The sequence below is a fragment of the Glycine soja genome, chromosome 16 (genome assembly GCF_004193775.1).
Source record: "Glycine soja cultivar W05 chromosome 16, ASM419377v2, whole genome shotgun sequence".
NCBI lineage: Eukaryota > Viridiplantae > Streptophyta > Magnoliopsida > Fabales > Fabaceae > Glycine > Glycine soja.
The window spans coordinates 28209677-28232026 of NC_041017.1; the positions used below are offsets into that span (position 1 = coordinate 28209677).

At 37.5% G+C, this 22350-nt stretch overlaps 1 protein-coding gene and 1 pseudogene across 5 annotated transcripts; both read right to left on the bottom strand.

Annotated features, from left to right (window-relative positions):
• Window positions 1–5767, bottom strand: LOC114390430 (annotated as a pseudogene).
• Window positions 5768–7725: 1958 nt separating this feature from the next.
• LOC114390428 (calcium-dependent protein kinase 16-like) lies at window positions 7726–22130 on the bottom strand. 5 transcript variants are annotated; one of them, XR_003661904.1, is made up of 14 exons: window positions 22014–22130; window positions 21524–21850; window positions 21280–21410; window positions 21113–21154; window positions 20422–20533; window positions 20240–20318; window positions 19909–20078; window positions 15889–16015; window positions 15194–15309; window positions 14821–14928; window positions 9362–9424; window positions 8980–9150; window positions 8331–8746; window positions 7726–8022 (listed from the first exon to the last, which is right to left on the bottom strand). XR_003661904.1 is itself a non-coding variant. In XM_028351168.1 (13 exons), the coding sequence occupies exons 2-13, from the start codon at window positions 21827–21829 to the stop codon at window positions 8585–8587; spliced, it is 1587 nt and encodes a 528-aa protein (XP_028206969.1). In that variant the 5' UTR covers window positions 21830–21850; window positions 22014–22130; the 3' UTR covers window positions 7760–8584. The 5 variants fall into 5 exon arrangements, 3 of the variants coding, with proteins under 3 accessions (XP_028206969.1, XP_028206970.1, XP_028206971.1); XR_003661903.1 differs by having other exon boundaries at window positions 8015–8135; XM_028351168.1 differs by having other exon boundaries at window positions 7760–8746.
• Between the last annotated feature and the right edge of the window lie 220 nt (window positions 22131–22350).

Sequence of the window (22350 nt, forward strand, 5' to 3'; positions counted from 1 at the left end):
TTGCGCCAAACTAAAAATTCACAATTGTAGCAGGAAGCTACAAGGATTATTTGATAAAAAGGTGGACAGACAAGGGAATTAGTAATGCAAAACTGGTATTTCAGCTCCATATTGTTATTATGAAAGAAACTTGGATGAGAAGGACAAATGAATCATTCTTTGATTATAACATCATTCTCCCATTATTTATTCTTGGACTTTGAAGAAGCCCATTTAAAGTAACCGCAGTTTGCTTCAAGATTAGATGCAGGGCCCTGAAAGTGGAAAAACACGTTAATCTTCTGGATAGGGAGGTGATGCACAAATTTTGAAATGACAAAGGAAGACAAGATGTAAAACAGAATACGATCCAACCTATCAGAACTGGTGGCTATAACCATAATATAACTCAAGCAGACGCATGACAAGCTCTAGGATAGCTTATTAAAACCCAAGAAGAGTGCTAGCAATACACTCCTTTAAACATGTTTTTTCTAATTGGTTAGAATTGATTGATAAAACCATAAAATCAGGAATGAGAATCATTAAATATGATGTGAGATCCACAAAATTATCATTTTAAATAAATTTTTGTCAATCAAAAGAGTGTGTCAGAGAATGTTTCTAGTATTTCTCAAAATGCAATCCCTCCCTTAAAACATGTTGCTTATTACTTTTCTTCTGCGTTATAATAGATGGTGCAAGTTTGCTAGTTCTTACAAGACAATCCTTATTTTGGTCCTCAAAAGAAAGACTATCAATTTAGCACCTACAACTAAATTGCCATATAGTGGTAGTTTACAAATCAGATTTATCAACCCTTAATGAACATTCATAAACTTCCGAGTTTGACAACCTTATAAAACTAGAGATCAACATTACTCTAGTTTTAATAAGCGATTGAATTTCTTTGATGGACAGATGGATCGAGTCCTCACAAAACTATAGTGTGTGTTTGATTTAAAGCAAATAAATAGGGTAAATAGAAATAAAAGAGATAATTTGAAAAAAAAAAAGTAGAAATAAAATGATATGTTATGTTGTTTGGTTTAAGAGAAATATGTGGCAAATAATTTTTTCTTTCTTTCTAAAATCCAAAGAAAATCGATTTTACTGCAATTGGGAAGAGAGAAATTTGTAATTTTACTCTCTCCAAAAGCGCACGAACCAAACGCACCCACCCCATTTCCGTCTTCGGTAACTTCCTCTCTTTGGAACCAAACACAGCCATGGTGTAGTGCAGAAGAATAATTTTAAAAAGTTACCTAGAAGCACAAGGCCTTTAAAAAGGTAGAACCACAATGCCCAAAACCACTCAATGGAAACAGATTACCTCAGCGTGGGCACAAACATAGAATCTGCGGCCAAAATTAGGTCCTTGTTTCTTCACCACCCGAGCAATACAAGGTTCCTTATAGCCCTTGCAAATAGGTATACTGTTCTGCATCAACTGTTGTATTCGTTGCCACTCTAGTGAAGCCACATTACTCATTTCTTCTTTTGTGGAACTACCATTTGGTCCAGCTAAATCCTGATCACATGTATCAGTATCCAACCCATATTTCTTGGGACTGCTACTATGAGCAAATACTGTTGGAGTTTCCTGTAAACGAGGGCTTGGTTGAGAGGGTTCTGCCTGATTATTTGAGTAATCAGTACATGAGTCATTGACTACTTTTACAGAACTACCATTGTCAAGATTTGCACTTTTCTGGAAAAATGACCGAAGTGAGAGCTGGGACCATTGACTACTTTTAGCTTTTTGTTGGATTTGTTACATTGCCTGGTTGTTGATGTTTCATTTTCACTTCCTGATTTAGAAACAGACTCCTGAGAGGAACCTCCAGAAAGTTTGTTGGTTTCAAAATGCTACTACCTTCAATCCTGGCTTGGAGGAAAATGGCATTCATTTGGACTTGTGGATGAACCAGCTCTGTTCACTGGTTCTTTTCTCTCACAAGTACTATCCATTGCAATGTCTTCTTGTGCCATCTCAAATGATTTCATTTTTTTAGAAACTTGTCTTTTCATCAACACTGACACTGCAAGAAAAGGTTTAGAAACAAATACACATTAACAATGACATCATATGAACAGAGAATCTCATCCAAAGAAGAAACAATGTTTTGCAGCTACAGTTTGCTGTATGCCATGAACCATGGGAACATATCTAGCAGATAAGGGAGGAGTACTGTGCAGAGAGACATCAGGAATTTCATGTAAAGACATAAAAACTGGAGCATGATCAGATCCTTCCAGTTTAACGCTACGCCCTCCCTTCCACCTATGGGCACTGAGCTGATCAGGAATTCAGTTAGAACTTATATACTTAACCCCAAGGAAGACATGCAGCATTTAACCATTAGACACAGTAGTGGTGAAGAACCACACTAGGAGTGGAAAAGCAACAATTTCTGAAAGTAGGGAGACGATTTTTGCCAATTTCCTGTGCAATGCAAAATGATATAATCCAAAACATAGAGCATGTTACAGTATCACCGAGTATCTAAAATTTACATCTAAAAATAAAAAATTAACCGTTTAGTTTCAAAGACAAAATGGCTTAGGATTTCACATGTTTGTATCTTACCTCAGTGTGCTTTCTGGTTTACACCGTTTATACTGTGTCAGAATATCACATTCCTTGACAAGGCATCTTATAAAACTATGGCATTGCAGGTCCAATTCATGTTAGCATGAACCAGCAAACAGAATATGATCAATTCTACTTCCGAAGTTAAATACTTCAGCACCTGTATTTTGTGACCAACTGGTGTAGGCTTCCCTTCTGCATACAATCTCAAAATAGACAAATACGATTTATCAAGATTAATACTGATCATATTGAAGGTGTGACCACAAAATATGGAAAACACAACGTAAAATTAGAAGAGACAGGAAGAAGGGAAAATATGGATGATGCATATATTACTAGCCAGTAGTCACATGCACAGAGAAATGAGTCTGGCATACAAAGAATAAGATTTAAAATTAAATATAAAGTTCATTATATTCAAACAAAACATTTTTATAATCTGAATTTCGAAAATTGAAAAGGTGACTTCAATTTGAAAGCAACATAATCCTATATAAACAATAAAGATAAAAGATATATTATACATGAAAAAAAAACATAAAACAGATGACAAGATAAAAAAGATAAAAAGATTTATAAAGAAGATAGAATAAAAACATTCTCCAATCTCCATTTTCAGACAAGGCAATGTTCATCAGGTATCAAAATCAGGAATTAAATCTCCAATTGGAAACTACACATCAATATCTGATATTTAACAAAACTGGTAACTCCAAGATCCATACCTATCAGGATGTTTTGCTCTGAAGACATCAGAAAATTGGCCCCAATTTTCAATTAACATTGATTTGAACCATTAAACCTACACATAAATTCAGGAAAAAAGTTAGGATAATTATCAGCATATCAGATTAGACATTAAAAATACCTCATAGAATTCTGGCAGTAAGCTCACTCGTTTTTTTCAAAATCAGGTCCTATATCACATCGATCAATTGCAAATGGCGCAATATTGAGATCAACAACAACAAATATTCTCCTTCCTTGATGCAAGAGGGACCCCCATCTTTTCTATTAAAGAGACTATCAACATCAATCAAACAGAAAACAAAAGAAAAATGAAAATTTTGAGTTCTATACAAAAACAGTCAGAAAAAAACAAGCACTGCACATAGACTACGATATTCATGTCCCATTTTTAAAAAGTATAGTTTCCTTTTTAGACAGGGTAATGTTCATTGAATCATACAAATTTACAGGTAACACAAAAGAAATAGTAACAAATACTAATTTTGAAAACTAGCTCTAGAGTTTCTTAAACTCTACGTATTCAGATGGGCAAGCAGTATTCAGGTCCCATTTTCTTAGCAATGATACAATTGGATGAACCAATTCAAACATAATCAACATTAACAAGTTTGGAGAATCTCAAACTGTAGCTCCAAATTATCAACTCGTCTTATAATTAGTATAATTATCCAATAACACATAATTGAAGCATAAAATACTACCAAAGTCCACATAAAAACAAAATCCACCGTTTGAAATATGGAAAAAATTCTGCAAAGCAATGACTTTTCGATTTAGTCATATCATTCACTGATTCCATTGACAAATAAACATTTCAAATACCTGTAATATCCTGTAAAAAATTTGCTTAAACTGATTCCATTTCACCAAAGTGAGTGTGATCTGTGATTATGCATCGCCCCTCACTATCAAGACTTAGAAGCTCATCTTTTGTAAATTCCTAAAGATCTCCCATCAAGAATGGCAATTTATTGTTGCTAGTTTGAAAGTTTCCCAAAAGACCAGTAAACCCTTCCTTTTCTGCCAGCTGCAACACCACTTCATTACTCAAAAATGCAGACTTCACACGACAAAATATAATAACACCTGGACACTCAACACAATTTATTGCCTAAGAAGTATAGTTGAGACACTCTCTAACACATTTTGTAAACACTTTTTTTATTATTGACTAAATTTATTAGAAAAGTTTATAAAGTTTCACTTTTGTCCCTTAAAGTGATTCTGTTTAGACCAAGTTGATTCTTCCATTAGTTTATCACACTAATTTAATCAGTGACACGTTACGTGCAGCGGCTTGTTGCTGACTTCGAGGGTCAGCACCTCCAGAAACAAAGAGGAAGAAGGAGAAGATAAACTGGATTCGAGGCCAGTACCTCCAGAAACAAAGAAAGGCAGGAAACAGAAGCTTTGATATTTCACACCTTTGCTTGAATTACAATTGCCTTATTTATACTAGTTTTCCTACTAACAGCTTTTGTCATCTTGTGCCAAGGAATATCCTGAGGCAATCATTGGTGCTCAAATATGGTTATGCTGTCTCCTCATTACCAACAATTCCTCCCTAGCAATACCAGTATCCAAGCCACGTCAGCTTCCTCTCAACAAAGCTTCTCTATACGTAGTCACTAAGGTAAGAGGGCCTTGTGATGGTCCTCTTCTCCTTTGCTGCTATCTGCACCCCTTTGTCCTGTGTCTGCACCTTTGTTTCTTTCTCCTTGAATATGTCTTCTGCTGCTATCTTTCATTCCCTATCACACGTGGTAAACTTACGGGGATGCCTGAAGGAAGAACCAATTTGGTCTAACAAGTGAAACTTTTTAAACTCAGAGACCAAAGTTAAACTAAAAATTAAAATGAGGAAACAATTTTTTTAAAAACTTTTCCAAAGGTCAGTTAATTTGTTAATGGGAAAGATTCAAATCCCCCACTTCTCTTTCTCATTTTTTTCTCTTCACCATCAAGGCAACCTTATGACTCCGAGAAGACAAAAAAAAAATGTTAGGCTTTTAGCCTATGATATTGATAAACAACATTTGACATCTAAAACACAAACAATACCGTGTATTTGTTTACATTCCATTTAGATGATGAAAGAGAGGGGTTACCGGAATAGCCAGTTCGACCCTTCTGGGAGGTGCGGGTGCAGGAAAAGAACGATTCGTATCCGCCGGCCATGACCAAATCCGCTGTGACTTCCTGCCTCCGCAGTTTCGTCTCCTGAAGGAAGCAGCATTTGTGAATAGAATGAGAGAAATTTGAGAATAAAAAAAACGATGAATTGGGAAGCACCTGAAAACAAACGATGTCGGCGTCGAATGAATTTAGCAGATTCCGGAGAGACCCGAACTGCGCTATGCGCTGCCTCAGAGCGTTCACGTTGTAACTCACTATCTTCATTCTCTCACGCATTCTTCGCTCCTTGTAACTTGGAACCCTCCTCTCGTCTCCTTCAAGTTCAACGTGTTCTTGTCATAGCTTATAATTAAGTATTCCCGCTCCAGTTGAAACAAATTGCAGAAGCAGTTTAATTACAAATAGGCTAAAAGAAATTTTGGTCCAGTAAAATTTACAAAGTTTTGCCGGGGTAATAAAATCATAATTGTAGGTTCGGAAACAACTAATCTTTTAAAATTGTGGAGAATGAAATTTAAACTTTGTCAATTTCACGAAAAAAAATATATTTTAATCTTTATATTTCCTTTTTTAGGATAGATAGTTGGATACTATGTTCTCTTTGGTAGTCCATAAGTAAAAGGGAATTTTTATAAATTAAAGTGATTTTAATATAAATATAAATAATAATCTTATTTCTTGATCTGTAGTATTTAAAAAGGATGGAGTGAGTATTAATTTTTTTATAATGACTGAGGAAAGAAAATAAATTATAATTAGTTAGTATAATAATTCCATAATTTAAATTAAAATAATTGAAGAAATTAAAACAAGGATTATGTTTAATTGTAAATATTTTTTTAATCTTTGTTATCATGTTTTAGTCAAGAAATATATTTTTAAAAAATGGCTATATATTAACTACATTATTAGCAAAGTAAAGCTTGTAAAATAAATATCAATAAAACCATACAAAATATGTCGTTTGTGAAAATTTATGGAACTCTAGAAATGGTTTATAAAAAAACGACCAAAAAAAAACATTTAAAAACATCTTGAAAAATCAAACACAACAATTCTGAAATTATTAAGCCACCGCTTACATTTCCGTTGGGTTTCATTTTTGGAGAAGAAAAGGAGAAGGAAATAGAGCAAAATCACTATCGAGTAGTTATCCTCATTTACAACATTTTTTAGTGTCTTCCTGAAACAAAGAAATTTCAAAGGAATCGATACAGTATTTTCAACTCTACATATTGTGTTGCAGCACAGGTACGGGGAAGCTCATTTGCTTGTTTGGATACTTCTATTTTGGGCTAAAAATTGGCTGTGTTGGGATCGTTATTGTGTGGAAAATTAAGAGTTTGATTCATTCTTAAGCAACAAATATTGTATGGGATGTTGCTTGTTTTTTTATAAAATGCCTCTATCATGCAGACAATTATACGTGTGGAAATAAATTACGAGAAATGCTGTTTGTAAGATAAAATGTATAATAAATTATGGCTTCAGATTGTCTTTGGTGACATTTTTATTTCATGATATCTTAGCTATTAAAATTATTTTTAAAAAATAAAAATACTATAAATTCACTTGCAAACGACTCAATTGGTCAACTGGAATCTACACTCACGACACTCAAACCATAATCTTCTTCAGGCTCCTTTTATTTTATTTTTAATATTTCTAGTTAAAATCAAATTTTGGTACATGAAGAGAACAAAAGGAAAAAGAAAAAGAAGCACAGGACTACGAATGAGTATCATTTCACAATATGTTGCAATTTCTAAAGCAAAATTATCAATGTTACAGATGCTCTCCTGACAACATAAAATAATCGGCCTTTAATAATAAAGGCATCATATAAACTCTTGTAGTGCTAGTGCAGTCACATTATCTTGACTAGTTAAAAATGAACACAAGCAGTGGCGGACCCAAGATCCTAGATCAGTGAGGCCAAATTATAAAAAATAAAATCAATGGATTCAACTATATGTATATGATATAAAATACAAAAATATAAGATTTTATTTATAATTTTTAATTTAAAAGAAAATTTATTAGTGAATTTTAAAAAATGAAGGGGTGCAAGTGCACACCCTCACCATAGTGTAGGTCCGCCACTGAACACAAGTATGCAAAGACTCGTCATGCTGGTTTATGGGATCTATTAATTATACTAAAAAACTAATAATGTCTTTATCTTTCTAATATGACGATCCTGTTATTCAATTTCGTGAGAAAATTCAAGTTCGTGACTAACATAGTTACCTTAATGCATATACTTTTCAGAAATCAATTTCCCATAATAAGAAAGCCTTGATGTACTGTATACGAGGCTAGAACAGAATATGATTCAACAAACGATGCATGAAAAATGCATCATTCGTCCTAGCCACTTCTCGCTTCAATTGCTATTACAAATAAAAACCTGTCATATCATTCATAATAATAGAAACACAGCAAGAGCACATACCCACAAGTGACCTCCAATGCAAGTCATCAGAGACATCAACCACTCCCTTAAGTCATCAATCCACAATCACATTGTTGCCCCCCCACTAATTCTTCAGAGAAGAGAACTATATATAAATAAATATAAACATAAATACATTTCAGACTCAAACTAGTACACCAAATTTATGCAATCATTTCATTAGTATCTACTAAGAACAGCAGGATGTAATCGCTTTTTCTGCAGAGGAATAAAATAAGAATGAGATGGAAATATAGTGAGAACAGAATTTGATCCACGTATTTCATTTCATGTTTATTTATATTTTTTTTTTCATTTTTGGCTAGAAGATTTTATTTGTAGTTACACATTACTTGCATGCCACAACCAAGAAAACTCCGACACATAAATGATACTGCTGAAACTGCAATATACCTGAAGCCAGTCCATGAATCGTCTACATAAACTCTACCAAACACTTCTTGATGTAGTCCTCGTGACATTGTGGACATAATCCCCGCGCAGGGGATTACCACAGTCCAAAACTGGAGTTTTGAGTATCATAGATTGTCAATCTGCATGATAGAAGATAGTCTTAAGAGACTCAGCACAATCACACAATAAGTTACTTAGAGGAACTCCACCACTCGTTTCTCCAAACTTATCTCAGCCTCTGAAGCACCTCTAATCTAGAACCTCTGCCGCCGATGAACAGATGGGCTTGAAACATTTTGAGAACCCATGCTTGCAGTTCTAAGAAGTCTCCGAAACTCTGGTAGGCTTATTTTTCCATCTTTGTCAATATCAGCTTCCTCTAGCAAAGGATCAACGGAGCCTCTCAAGCATGTATGCTGAAAAGCCAAAAAGGAATATTAGCTGCAGCAACTATGTATGTAAATTATTTTTAACTTTTATTTTTACAGATATGCACGGCTCAAACTAAGCAGATCTTCTAACTGTTCCCCTAAATGGTAAACTTATACGGATGCTAATATAGGTAAGTAAACTACAAGAGAACAATTTCTAATCTTTTAGAGAATTTTTCATAATGTGTTTAGAGCTTGACAAATGATGTGAGACCAACCATTCTAAGTTCTTCCGGAGTAATATAGCCATCTTTATCTAGGTCAAATTTCTCAAAAGCAGCCTGTGACAGTTGCTGCCACTTGTCAGAGTCTTCCTCCAATTGATGCACGTGTAATGTAGCCGCTACAAACTCCCGGAAATCCACTAGACCATCAGTGTTGTTGTCTATCTGCAAATAAATACTCAAGATTATTTTTGCAAGCCAAATAGTAGAACAAAGCAACATTAGTGGAAAAGAGTGATTTTGGGAGGCCACATAAATTGTCGTAGAAGTGAAAGTAATATTAATCACCAAATTTCATGCCTAACAAATTTTAGACATGCTGAGAAGCAGCAAACAAAACAATGTGTGTTTCTTGTAAAAGATCAAACATACTAACCGCTTGCAATATCTCTAGTACACGTGATTCTTTCAATTTCCAAGGAAGATCTTTGGCAAGAGCCTGCACAAAATCTTCCCTTTAGACTAAAGTAGGGAAAAGATATTTAAGGGAATAATTTGCTCGCAAACAAGTGATAGGACTCAATCTGATATCCAGAAGTAAATAAACAGTAAAATAACAATTTTAAGATGAAAATGGGAGATATTATTGATGTAAATCAAGTTAGAGTTCAAATGGGATCTAACTTGTGAATTACAATGGATGAACAATGGAAATGAAAATTGCAGAAAACAGGCTAAGCATTTCGAGCTGCTTAGAAAACTCCCATGCAGTTTCTAACTGAATCCATACATGCCCCCACTACTGATTATTCCCTCAGCATATAACGTTACAGCCCTCCTTTCTCTCTCTGCCACCTGTCCCATCACACATTCCCCACTAAGTTAGTTACTCCTCTAGTGGGATGATCCCCTACACTTCCCTTACCATGTTTCCTCGTGTATACTATCTGTTGCTTATCAATTCCCCCGCCTTCAAAACTCTTCTTGCCCTCAAGAAGAAATCCAGGAAATTCTGATCTGAGCTTTTCCACTGGCTCCCAGGAATTTTCAAAGTCTGGAAGGTCTTTCCATTTCACCAAGACTTCCACTACTCCCTGTTCATTCTTCCTTGTGTCTACAGCTTCCTCTGGCTCAGGCTCTAATTGCCAGTTTTCATTCATGCAAGCTGGTAAGGGCTGAGGCTCAACATTAGGTGCTAGAGCTTTCTTCAACAATGAAGCATGAAACACTGGATGGACTCTGCTGTCAGCTGGCAACTTCAATTTATATGCTACTTCACCTATCTTTTGCTCTACTTCATAAGGGCCATAGTATCTTGGGCTCAATTTTTGATTGAACCTGTTTGCTAGTTTCTTCAACTTGTAAGGTTGAATTTTTAGATATACCATGTCACCAATCTGATAAACAACCTCCCTTCTGTGCTTATTAGCTTGAGTTCTCATAACATCTTGTGCCCTCAATAGTTGTTCCTGCATTTCCTTTAACATCGCATTCCTCTCAGCTGTGAGTTTGTTAACCTCTTCCACTGCAGATAGACTGACATCACCCTTGACTAGCATAGGTGGCTCTCTCCCGTATAGTGCCTCAAATGGAGTAGTTTTGAGTGAAGCATGGTAGTTGGTATTGTACCAATATTCTGCCCAGGCTAACCACTTAGGCCACTGCTTTGGTTGCCTTCCAGTTAAACACCTCAAGTAAGTTTCCACGCACCTATTCACCACCTCCGTTTGTCCATCAGACTGAGGGTGATATGCACTACTATACTTCAATTTAGTGCCTGCCTGCTTAAACAATTCTGACCAGAAATTACTAAGAAAGACCTTGTCCCGGTCAGAAACTATGGAAGTAGGAAATCCATGTAATCTGACTATTTCTTTAATGAATAAACTAGCTATATCCTTAGCTGTGTAAGGGTGACTAACAGGTAAAAAATGAGCATATTTAGTTAACCTGTCCACCACCACCATAATGGTATCAGTACCTTGCACCTTAGGTAGCCCACCTATGAAATCCATTGAGATGTCAGCCCATATTTGTTTAGGGATTGGCAGGGGTTGGAGTAACCCTCCAGGTTTCAATGTCTGGTACTTATTCTGCTGACACACCTCACAGGCCTGTACATACTCCTTGATCTGCTTTCTCATGCCTTCCCAATAGACTAATCCAGAAATTTTTTTTATAAGTTCTGAGGTACCCAGAATGACCTCCCACAGCAGTAGCATGGAATTCATGTAACAACCAAGCAATTCTGGGTGAATTCTTGGGAATCACTACTCTTCCTTCATGATACAACCTCCCTCCCTTCAACTGGTACCCTGGGTGACTGAGAGGATCACCAACTAAGGCTTGCACCAGAACCTTCAGCTTCTCATCATTCTGCACTTCATCTTCCAGACCCTCCCATACTTCACATTGCACAGTGGTGATAGTGGCATAAGTCATTTGTCTTGACAATGCATCAGCTGCATTGTTCTCCTTTCCGGGTTTGTACTTAACTTCAAAATCATACCCTATTAATTTAGCAATCCACTTTTGTTGATCTTCCCCCATGACTCTTTGCTCAGTGAGAAATTTCAAGCTTTTCTGGTCTGTATGCACTTGAAAATGTCTCCCTAACAAATATGGCCTCCATTTCTGAATGGCTATGACAATTGCCATTAATTCTCTCTCATAAACAGATTTACCTTGAGCCCTGTCAGATAAGGTTTGGCTCATGTATGCCACTGGTCTTCCTTCTTGCATAAGTACTGCACCTATACCCTTCCCTGAAGCATCAGTTTCTATCACAAACTCCTTGTCAAAATCTGGCATAGCTAGCACAGGAACAGTAGTCATTGCTTGTTTCAATTGGTCAAATGCTTGTTGAGCTTCATCATTCCACAAGAAACTATCCTTCTTCAGTAACTGGGTGAGTGGCCACGCTATTTTACTGTAATTCTTTACAAATTTCCTGTAGTACCCAGTCAATCCTAAGAATCCTCTCAAGCCCTTGAGTTCCTTAGGATGTGGCCATTTGAGCATGTCTTCTATCTTCTTGGGGTCGGCTGACACCCCCTTATCAGATATCAGATGGCCAAGATATTCCACTTCCTTCTGGGCAAAGGAACACTTCTTCTTGTTAGCATATAACTGATTCCTTCTCAACACTTGCAGTATTTCCCTCAAATGCAACTTGTGTTCTTCTTCACTCTTGCTGTAAATAAGGATGTCATCAAAAAATACCAACACAAACCTCCTCAGATATGGTCTCAACACTTCATTCATTAGAGCCTGGAATGTTGAAGGAGCATTAGTTAAGCCAAATGGCATAACTAAGTACTCATAATGGCCCTCATGGGTCCTGAAGGCAGTTTTAGCAATATCTTCCTCCTTCATTCTAATTTGATGATAGCCAGATTTCAAATCAAGTTTGGAAAAAATAACTGAGCCCCCTAATTCATCTAATAATTCATCAATTACTGGTATAGGGAATTTGTTGGGAATTGTCACCTTGTTGAGAGCTCTGTAGTCAGTGCAGAATCTCCATCCTCCATCCTTCTTTTTAACCAATAAAACTGGACTTGAATAAGGACTGGTACTGTGCCTTATTATTCCAGCTTGCATCATTTCCTTCACAATCTTCTCAATCTCATTTTTCTGATAATAGGGATATCTATAAGGCCTGATATTAGGAATGACAGCCCCAGGTTTGAGCATTATAGGATGATCATGCTCTCTGATGGGTGGTAAACCTGTTGGCATGTCAAAAACTGCTGCAAATTCTCCCAGTATCTGCTGCCACTGATTGAACCCTTCTGCTTCCCTTACTTCTTCCAACTCTGCCTCCATAAACTGTATGTAAAAGCCTACCCCTGCATCAGCTAGAGCCTTCATCATAGCCTTCCAAGATGATTGCCTATTACACATAGTTGGGTCACCTTGAATGCTATACTTCTTCCCTTCAGCCTCCCACCTTAGGCACAAATTTCCAAAATTAGCTTCAATATTGCCTAAGCTAGCCAACCAATCCATTCCTAACACCATCTCTGACCCTCCTAACTCCATCAAAAAGAAATGTTGTTTGAATTCCACACCTTGAATTTGGAACTGCAGGTCTTCACATACCCCCTGATTTCTTACCTTTTCACCATTGCCTACTTCAATGACATAACTAGGTGTCTCTGTCAGTTCTAATCCCAATTCCTCCACTAACTTTGAAGCTATAAAATTACTGGTAGCTCCAGAGTCAATCAAGGTAAGTACCTGCCTCTCCTTAATGGTCACCCAGACTTTAAATGATTTATTAGAAGTGAAACCTTCCTTGCTTTGTAATGACAATTGCAAGGTTTTCAACTCCCCAACAACATCTGTTTCACTGTCTACCTTCTCTATCTCCTCTTCCATCTCTTCTTCCTCACTACCTCCTTCACACAGCCTCAAGCTCATATGTTTGAACTTGCAGATGTGCTCTCTATTCCACTTGTCCCCACATTTAAAACACAGTCCCTTCTTACTTCTCTCCTCTAACTCTGCAGGATTCAGTCTCCTACCTCTCACACCTTCCACCCCTTTTCCTTCCACCTTCTCACTTACTCCACTTACTTTAGGTATTTCCCTTCTGTCCTTACCAAAATCACCAGGATTTCGAAACTTGGACCCTCCACCTTTATCCTTCCATTCTGTTCTATCTCTCCCAGTAATTCCCCTCCTCCTCAGAGCTTCATTTTTTTCTTCTAGTAACAATGCACGATCCATCATGTCAGCAAGATCATGATAGTCATACAACTTCATTTCTGCCTGCAACTCCTCCTTCAATCCATTGAGGAAAATGCTATCAAGCATTCCCCTCTCCTCCCTTCTCAATGGGGCTACCAACATCTCAAATTTTTCTCTATACTCCATGACGGTGCTATCTTGTTTCAGACTCAATAAAGGTCCTAAGGGATTGTGGAGTATTCCCGGTTGAAACCTTCGAATCACTGCCTCCTTAAACTCTTCCCAACTCCTCAATGGTGTTTGATCCTCCCACCATTGGAACCAATTCAACGCTCTGTCCTCCATCGCAATCATCACTGCATCCACCTTATCATGTTCACGTACTTCATTCAGCCTGAAGTACCGTTCAACACGAACTAACCACCCGTAAGCATCATCACCCTTAAAAACAGGGATCTCCAACTTCCTTCTCCCGCCAAAATACCTCCGTTCGTTACCACCACCGTGCCGTCGTGGTCGGAAACGTGATCCATGTGATAACGTGCTACTATCACTCCCGTCGTCGTCATTGTTACGTGGATCTCCCCGACCTAGAGGTCTTCCCTGTCTCCGGCGAGGTCTCTCGTTCTGTTCCAGCAGCAGTTGACGGATCTCTGCCACCGTCGCTTCCACGTTCCCCAATCGCTCTTCCATCGTATCGATTCTGTTCTCCATGATGTGTCTCGTAACCACCATCCACCGTTTAGATCGAAACCGAGGCTCTTGATACCAAATTGATAGGACTCAATCTGATATCCAGAAGTAAATAAACAGTAAAATAACAATTTTAAGATGAAAATGGGAGATATTATTGATGTAAATCAAGTTAGAGTTCAAATGGGATCTAACTTGTGAATTACAATGGATGAACAATGGAAATGAAAATTGCAGAAAACAGGCTAAGCATTTCGAGCTGCTTAGAAAACTCCCATGCAGTTTCTAACTGAATCCATACATGCCCCCACTACTGATTATTCCCTCAGCATATAACGTTACAGCCCTCCTTTCTCTCTCTGCCACCTGTCCCATCACACATTCCCCACTAAGTTAGTTACTCCTCTAGTGGGATGATCCCCTACACTTCCCTTACCATGTTTCCTCGTGTATACTATCTGTTGCTTATCAACAAGTTAGTCACAAAGCCAGTAAATTAAATGCTACCTGTCTCATCTCTTCCAGGCTAATCGAACCATTTTTGTCTACATCTATAGCATCAAATTGATCTTTTATATCAGCCAACTCTTCTTCATTAAGTGTGCTAGCCAATGCCTGCAGGGTAATTGTTGACATTATATGTTTGATATGTTCATAAAACTTGTATTGTAGCAATAACCTTAATTACACTAAGATGAAGAAATATGGTAACTAATCCCAAGAGATAAAGAAGAAATAGGGAAATTAATTCTAAAGGATAATATAAGGATATGGCAAGATATTTCCATATATTCCAACAGTAATCAATTATAAAAAAAGCTGGACATCAAACAGGTTCCATGCCTTCTGACCTGAAAAGGCTAGAATTAATTTCTCTTACCCTCAGTGCAAATTGTTTGAATCGACTATATTTCACAAACTGCCGCATGTTGCTCAGGACAGATATATCAATAGGAATCTCCAATGCTTCTCCTCCTTCTCTAACCCATGGATGTGCTGAAATATTAGGTTTAATCAAAACATTCAACATAATGCAACACAATTACACATAAAAGCACTTTTAGTTACATATAAAAGAAGACAATAAGTGTAACTTAAATTATTACAAATAATTGAGTAATTACTTGCCATTAAAAGACAAATTGATCTCAGCAAGAAAAGGTTAAAAGCAAAATTTTAAATGTAGTCACATGATAGAACTGAAAAATGAGGCTATAGCAATGTCTCTGACTTCAATATTTGGAATCATTAAAACTTTATATAATTGCATAAATACAAAGTTAAAAAATATTCTTAGTTCTAACAACAAATTTAGCATTTAAACTGGGATGTATGTCGAATTCAATAAATTCAATGCCTAAAATTTAGGTGCCATATAGCACAAGCCTAAATTTGATTCGATGACAACAACCTTAAATTATTTTATTATAATTACTATTATTTATTAATATTATTATCAACATCATCATCGTTATTATTATCATCATCATTACTATTTTTATTAACAGTCAAATATCACTTAAAGGCTCAAATAACATAAACGGTTTTTTCAATGTAAGAAAACATGATACATACATAAAGCTTGAGCAGCAGTTAATCTCGCCCGAGGATCCTTTACTAGTAATTTTTTCACAAAATCTTTTGCAGCATTACTAATAGTTGGCCATGGTTTCCGACGAAAATCGGGCTTCTTACGTAAGACCTGCATATATCAGATCAGATCATTAATTATACACAACAACAAAAAACATTACAAATTCCTTAGTAAAAACCAGTGTTGTTAAATGGCGGCCATGGCGGCGCCATGGCGGTTTTCCATGGCGGGTTTGCGAAAAAACGCCACCGAATAGCGGTGGCGTGGCGGGTTTGGGATGGCGGCGCCATGGCGGCCGCCATAGCCATGGCGGTCGTGGCGGGATGGCGGAAATGGCGGGAATCTTCGGCTTTTGTCCGCGGTAGGAGTTGGGCCGACCCGACCCAACCCTACCCGGTTATTCATTAAATTAAAAACCCTCCACAGCTTGCGTTCAGAACACCTAGCCGTCCCTCCAACAGCTTCCATTCCCTCCCGAACCTGCCTGCGTCCCTCCCGAACCCCGCCGCTCCCAGCCGCCGCCGCGACACCACCCCCTCCCCGCCGCACCCAGCCGCCGCCGCGACGAGGCCCGCAACGCACGAACGGCGCCGACGACCTCCGACGACGAGCCCCGACAACGCGCGACACCCCCCATTTTTCTGTCTCGAGAAAGAAGAAGACGAAGAAGAGGAAGGAAGAAGACGCGGGTCAGCTGATCTGTTTCTTTTTTTTTTTTTTTGGGCTTTTTGCTGTTTGACACCCCCCATTTTTCTGTCTACAGCTTTTTTTTTCCTTTTGCTATTTGACACCCCCCATTTTTCTGTCTACAGTTTTTTTTTCCTTTTGCTATTTGACACCCCTTTTTACTGTTAGCAGTCCCTTTTTTTTTTTTTTCCTATTTGACACCATGATTTTTTTTTTCTGTTCAGTCCTCTTTTAAATGACTGAACCATCATCCGATGCTGCTACTGCAAGTGCAACGAGGAAAAATAAGGCAGACCCAGGCTGGAAATATTGCCATTCACTAGTGGAAGGAGATACAAACACCATTGTTTGTAATTTTTGTGGAAAAATCACTAAGGGAGGAATAACCCGAGCCAAACAACACCTGATTGGGAAGTCGGGCAACGTTGCAGCTTGCAAGAAAACTCCCCCAAATGTAATCGAAGAGTTGAAGGAATATATGGCTACAAAAAAAAGTGGGACCACTTACAGTACTTCTGGCAGTGGTAATATGGCAAATATAAGAGATTTTGAATTTGGTGAACCGATTGGATGTGATGGAAGTGAAGAAGATGAGTTTGCGGACTCTTGTAATGCTGCTGCAAGTGCAAAGACAAAGTGTGGGACTAAAAAAGGACCAATGGACAAATTCTGTAAGAATCCAGAAAATGCAATCAATCGGAGAAAAATGGAGATGCTGAGGCAAATGAACATAAGAGAGTCAATGGATAAGAATGAAGTATTGAAGGTGCATCAACATATTGCTCGCTTTTGGTACCAAGCAGGTTTGTCATTCAACCTCATTAAATTGAAAAGCTTTGAGAACATGGTTGCAGCCATTGGTCAATATGGGGCACATTTGCCCATTCCTAGCTATCATGACATCAGAGTTCCACACTTGAAGAAGGAAGTTGAATATACTGAAAATTTGATGAAAGGCCATAGGGAGCAATGGGTCAAGTATGGTTGTACTATTATGTCCGATGCATGGACTGATCGGAAACAAAGATGCATCATTAATTTTTTGATTAACTCTCAAGCTGGTACCATGTTTTTGAAGTCTGTTGATGGCTCTGGTTTTGTGAAGACAGGTGAAAAGCTTTTTGAGTTGCTTGATGCCATTGTGGAGGAAGTTGGAGAAGAGAATGTTGTTCAAGTTGTAACCGATAATGGGAGCAACTATGTTTTAGCGGGTAAGTTGTTGGAGGAGAAAAGGAAACATATTTATTGGACTCCTTGTGCAGCTCATTGTATTGATTTGATGCTTGAAGATATTGGGAAGCTTCCCTTGATAAGGAAGACCATTAGAAGGGCAATTAATCTAGTTGGGTTTATCTATGCCCATTCTAGTACCTTAAGTTTGTTGAGAAATTTTACAAACAAGAGGGAATTGGTGAGACATGCTATTACTAGATTTGCCACTTCTTATCTAACCTTGGAAAGGCTTCACAAAGAGAAAGCCAATATTAGAAAAATGTTTACTTCTGATGAATGGACCTTGAACAAGCTATCTAAGGAGCCTAAGGGAAAAGAAGCTGCAAAGGTAGTGCTCATGCCTTCTTTTTGGAATAGTGTGGTTTACACTCTTAAAGTCATGGCTCCACTTGTGAAAGTGCTTCGTCTTGTGGATGGTGAAAGGAAACCAGCCATGGGCTATATTTATGAAGCAATGGACAAGGCAAAAGAAACAATTATGAAGTCTTTCAACAACAATGAAAGCAAGTACAAAGATGTGTTTGAAATCATTGATAAAAGATGGAATTGTCAGCTTCATAGGCCATTGCATGCAGCTGCCCACTTCTTAAATCCAAAGTTCTTTTATGACAACACTGACTTAGAGTTTGATTTTGAGGTCACCAATGGTTTGTTTGAGTGCATTAAGAAGTTGATTCCACAATTTGATGTGCAACAGAAAATTCTAACCGAGTTGCATCTTTACAAGATTGGTGCTGACCACTTTGGTTCCGACTTTGCAATGGCTCAAAGGAAAACCCATTCTCCTAGTAAGAAACTTTTATCATACTATTTTTTTTATGTATTAGTGTTATAATTCAGAATTCTAAGTTATGCTCTTGGTTGGTAATTGGTATTGCAGCATATTGGTGGCGAATGTTTAGGTCACAAACTCCAAATTTGCAGAAGCTGGCTATTAAGATTTTGAGTTTGACTTGCAGTGCTTCAGGATGTGAAAGAAATTGGAGTGTGTTTGAGCAAGTAATTGTGACAAAACTCTAACTATACTTTTTAATTTTATTTAATTTTGATGATCAAGTTATATTTGGAGTATATTTGAGATTGAAATCAACATTTATTGTTATGTTGTAGATTCATTCCAAAAAAAGAAATAGGCTTGAGCACAAGAGGTTGCATGATTTGGTGTTTGTCAAATACAACCAACAATTGAAGCAAAGATATAATGCAAGAGATGAAATTGATCCAATTTCTCTTAATGATATTGATGTATGCAATGAATGGCTCGTGGGAGAGATGGATCAAGATGATGATAATGATGCTGGAAATGATTTGGTATTTGAAGATGATGATGCTCTAAATTGGGCAACTGTGTATCAGGCTTCGGGGGTTGGAGAGTGTAGGATGTATACTAGGCGGAAAAAGCAAAAAACAAGTGTTGCTGCTGCCCAAACTTCTAAAAAACAGGCAATGGTTGTTGGATCTTCATCAAGGAAGCAAAAAGCAGTCCAAGAAAATGATGAGGATCTAGATGTTGAGGAGAATATTGATGTTGAATCTGAAGAAGAAGAAATCATGGTCAATTTTGAGGCGTCTGATGGGGAAGAGGGAGAGGGAGATGCTCCATTACCATATGATAACAACGAAGATGATTATGTTGGGATTGGAGAAGATGATTAGAGCCTCAACCTTCACTTTGCCCTTTGCATTATGTTTTTATCATTTTCTTATTTTGAACTCTTTAATGAGTTTATTTGGTGTTGGTACTTGATTATTGTATGAACTCATGAAACTTTTTTAGTTTATTTGAATGCAATCCTTTATTTTTTTCAATTTCAATGAGTTTATATATATGTTTTTTTTTTTTTTTGTGTCCGCCATGACATCCGCCATTTTCCGCTACGCTATCCGCCATATTTTTATGGCGGATTTTTGACTTTCCGCCATGAACCGCCATCCGCCATTAACAACATTGGTAAAAACTCAAAATCAAGTGGACAATTAAAGTAAAGGTCATAGACTTATCATGTCATTAAGATACAAGAATGGATAACGAATACCATATAAATTAGAAAATCAGAAAATTACACAATAAAGTACTGTACCTCCTTGAAGATACCATCCTCAGTCTTATCCCAAAATGGGCGTCTTCCGCACAACAATATGTATGTAATAACACCAATACTCCACACATCTGATTGAGGACCAGACTTACGTTTTAACACTTCAGGTGCAACATAGTAAGCACTGCCAACAATATCATGAAACTTTTTTCCTGCATTTTTTTTCAAAGATAGAGAAAAACAAATCTCAAATAAAAATGGCAAGAGCATGCCTGATAACTCAACTGAAGAAATAGGAGAACAAGCCTGAAACAAAAAATGGAAGAAAAGAAAAAGAAAGAAATTGACCACAAAAATCAAGACTTTCCCTCACCAGGTTTTATGAAATCTGACAAACCAAAATCAGTGGCCTTTAAAGGTGAATCTTCTTTGGTTGATTTAAAAAGAAAATTCTGCAAGAATAGGTAAAAATATTAATATATTATGTATAGCATCTAGTAGTATAGATCTCATTTCACACAAATTTGGCAGATATGCAAATGTGCTTGATCATACCTCTGGTTTCATGTCCCGGTGTACCAAACCATGTAAATGACACTCAGCTGCAACCTTGAGCATCTGCCTTACAACCACCGCTGCGTCTCTTTCAGTATAACGACTGTCCTTCCTGATTAAAGCAAATGAAGAGGAAATTAGTTCTGGTACACAAAAACAGCTTTCTGCCAAACACATAAACATATAACCAAAAATCATTGACCCTGGTTCTGCAATTTCAACATAGAAATTCTGACACATAACCATAATGAGTAAACCTCCACTCTAGTCCTTGAACCCTTTAAGTGTTAGTCACTATAGTCCCTGACTTTACAAAACTTTCATTATTGTCCCCAACTTCATAAAATGTTTAATGCATTCCACTACATTTTTTCACTAGTATTAATGACTAAACTGAATAATATTTTGTAACATTAAGGCTTAAGCAAAGTTAGGACTGTAGTAAAAGTTGTATAACGCAAAGGACTAAAGTAACCAACACTTTCAATCTCAGGGACTAACAGCCTGTTAGGATTTCAGTTAGAAACCCTCAAAGGAATTTCCAACTCAAAATCCTTCCTCTCACAGATTTTTCCATTCAACTAAATTGTAATGCGTGCAAACAATAAACCAAACACACACTTCCATTCAACTAAATTGTTGTGATTTACTCCAAAAATAGCAATCACATCCAAAATCAAACCATACTTACTTGGCCAATATCCGATCTAGCAGTTCTCCACCCTCGCACAACCTAGGAAACACATATATAAACACACAAACCAAAATTTGATAGAATTGAGCTCCCAAAGATAAATCCAAAGCTAAAAATCAGAGCAACACAAACACAAAACAGAATCAACTAGCAGAGCAACTTACTCCATAACTATGTACACATAAGAACCATCTTCAAAAGCATTATAGAACTGAACCACATTCTCATGGCCAGTAAGTGCTTTCAATATCTTGACCTCTCGCTTAACATCCTCAACGGCAATAGGCAGAACCATCTGCCACCAAATTTAAAGCATAACTAATTAATTCCTAAAAACTACAAACAAAAACACGATGAATTGAATTATAAGATTTAGGAGCAAAACGACGATGGCATTAACGGAAATACCTTACTCTTCTCAAGCCTCTTAACGGCGACGCGATCGCCATTGGCTTTGTCGATTCCAACGTAAGTGTAACCAAATTGGCCGTGCCCGAGCAATTTTCCGAGCGAGTAACGCTGATCGAAATCCTTCTCGTAACCGAAATCGGTGCGCTTCCCGCACGGCACGTGGCGCGAACTTGCCTTGTGCCGTAGGGGATTCGCCGTTGCCGTCTCTGATTTCGGCTTCGCGGCCCCCTTGCGGTTCTTGTTGACGGTGACGGCGTTGCCGTGGGAGCCGCTGACTTTGGTGGCGGAAAAGCAGGTTCCCATGGTCGGAGAGGGTCGAAAACGCTTAAAAGATGGAAAAGAAAAACACGAGGAGCATCAAATCATCAAACTTAGAATAATAATATTACTATGTAGTTGGAGTTGTTGTCATTCAATTGGGAAAAGAAAGAGAGAAAAAGGTTGGAAATTGAATAAAAGTAGGAAGGAAGAAGGGAAGAAAAAAGACCTTTGAATGAGACAGTGAGAACGGGACGGGGTTCGGATGATACCCCTCCCTCTCCAATCAATCCCTTCTTCGATGTGAACTCAATTAATTAAGCTTTTAAATTCTGTCACAGGCCAGGCTGAACCATTGAATTAAGTGGTCCATTCTAAATCATCTTTTAACGTCCGTCCGATTTATTCGTATAATATTGAATGATCAAGATTTATTTCCTGCTACAATTTGTAACCGTTTAAAGTAAATTCTTTTTAGATGGCATCGATTGATATTACTCCTTTGCCCTTTAGTAAAAGTTGACATTGTTGATGCTATTACTCCTTTACACACACCAACATGGAGC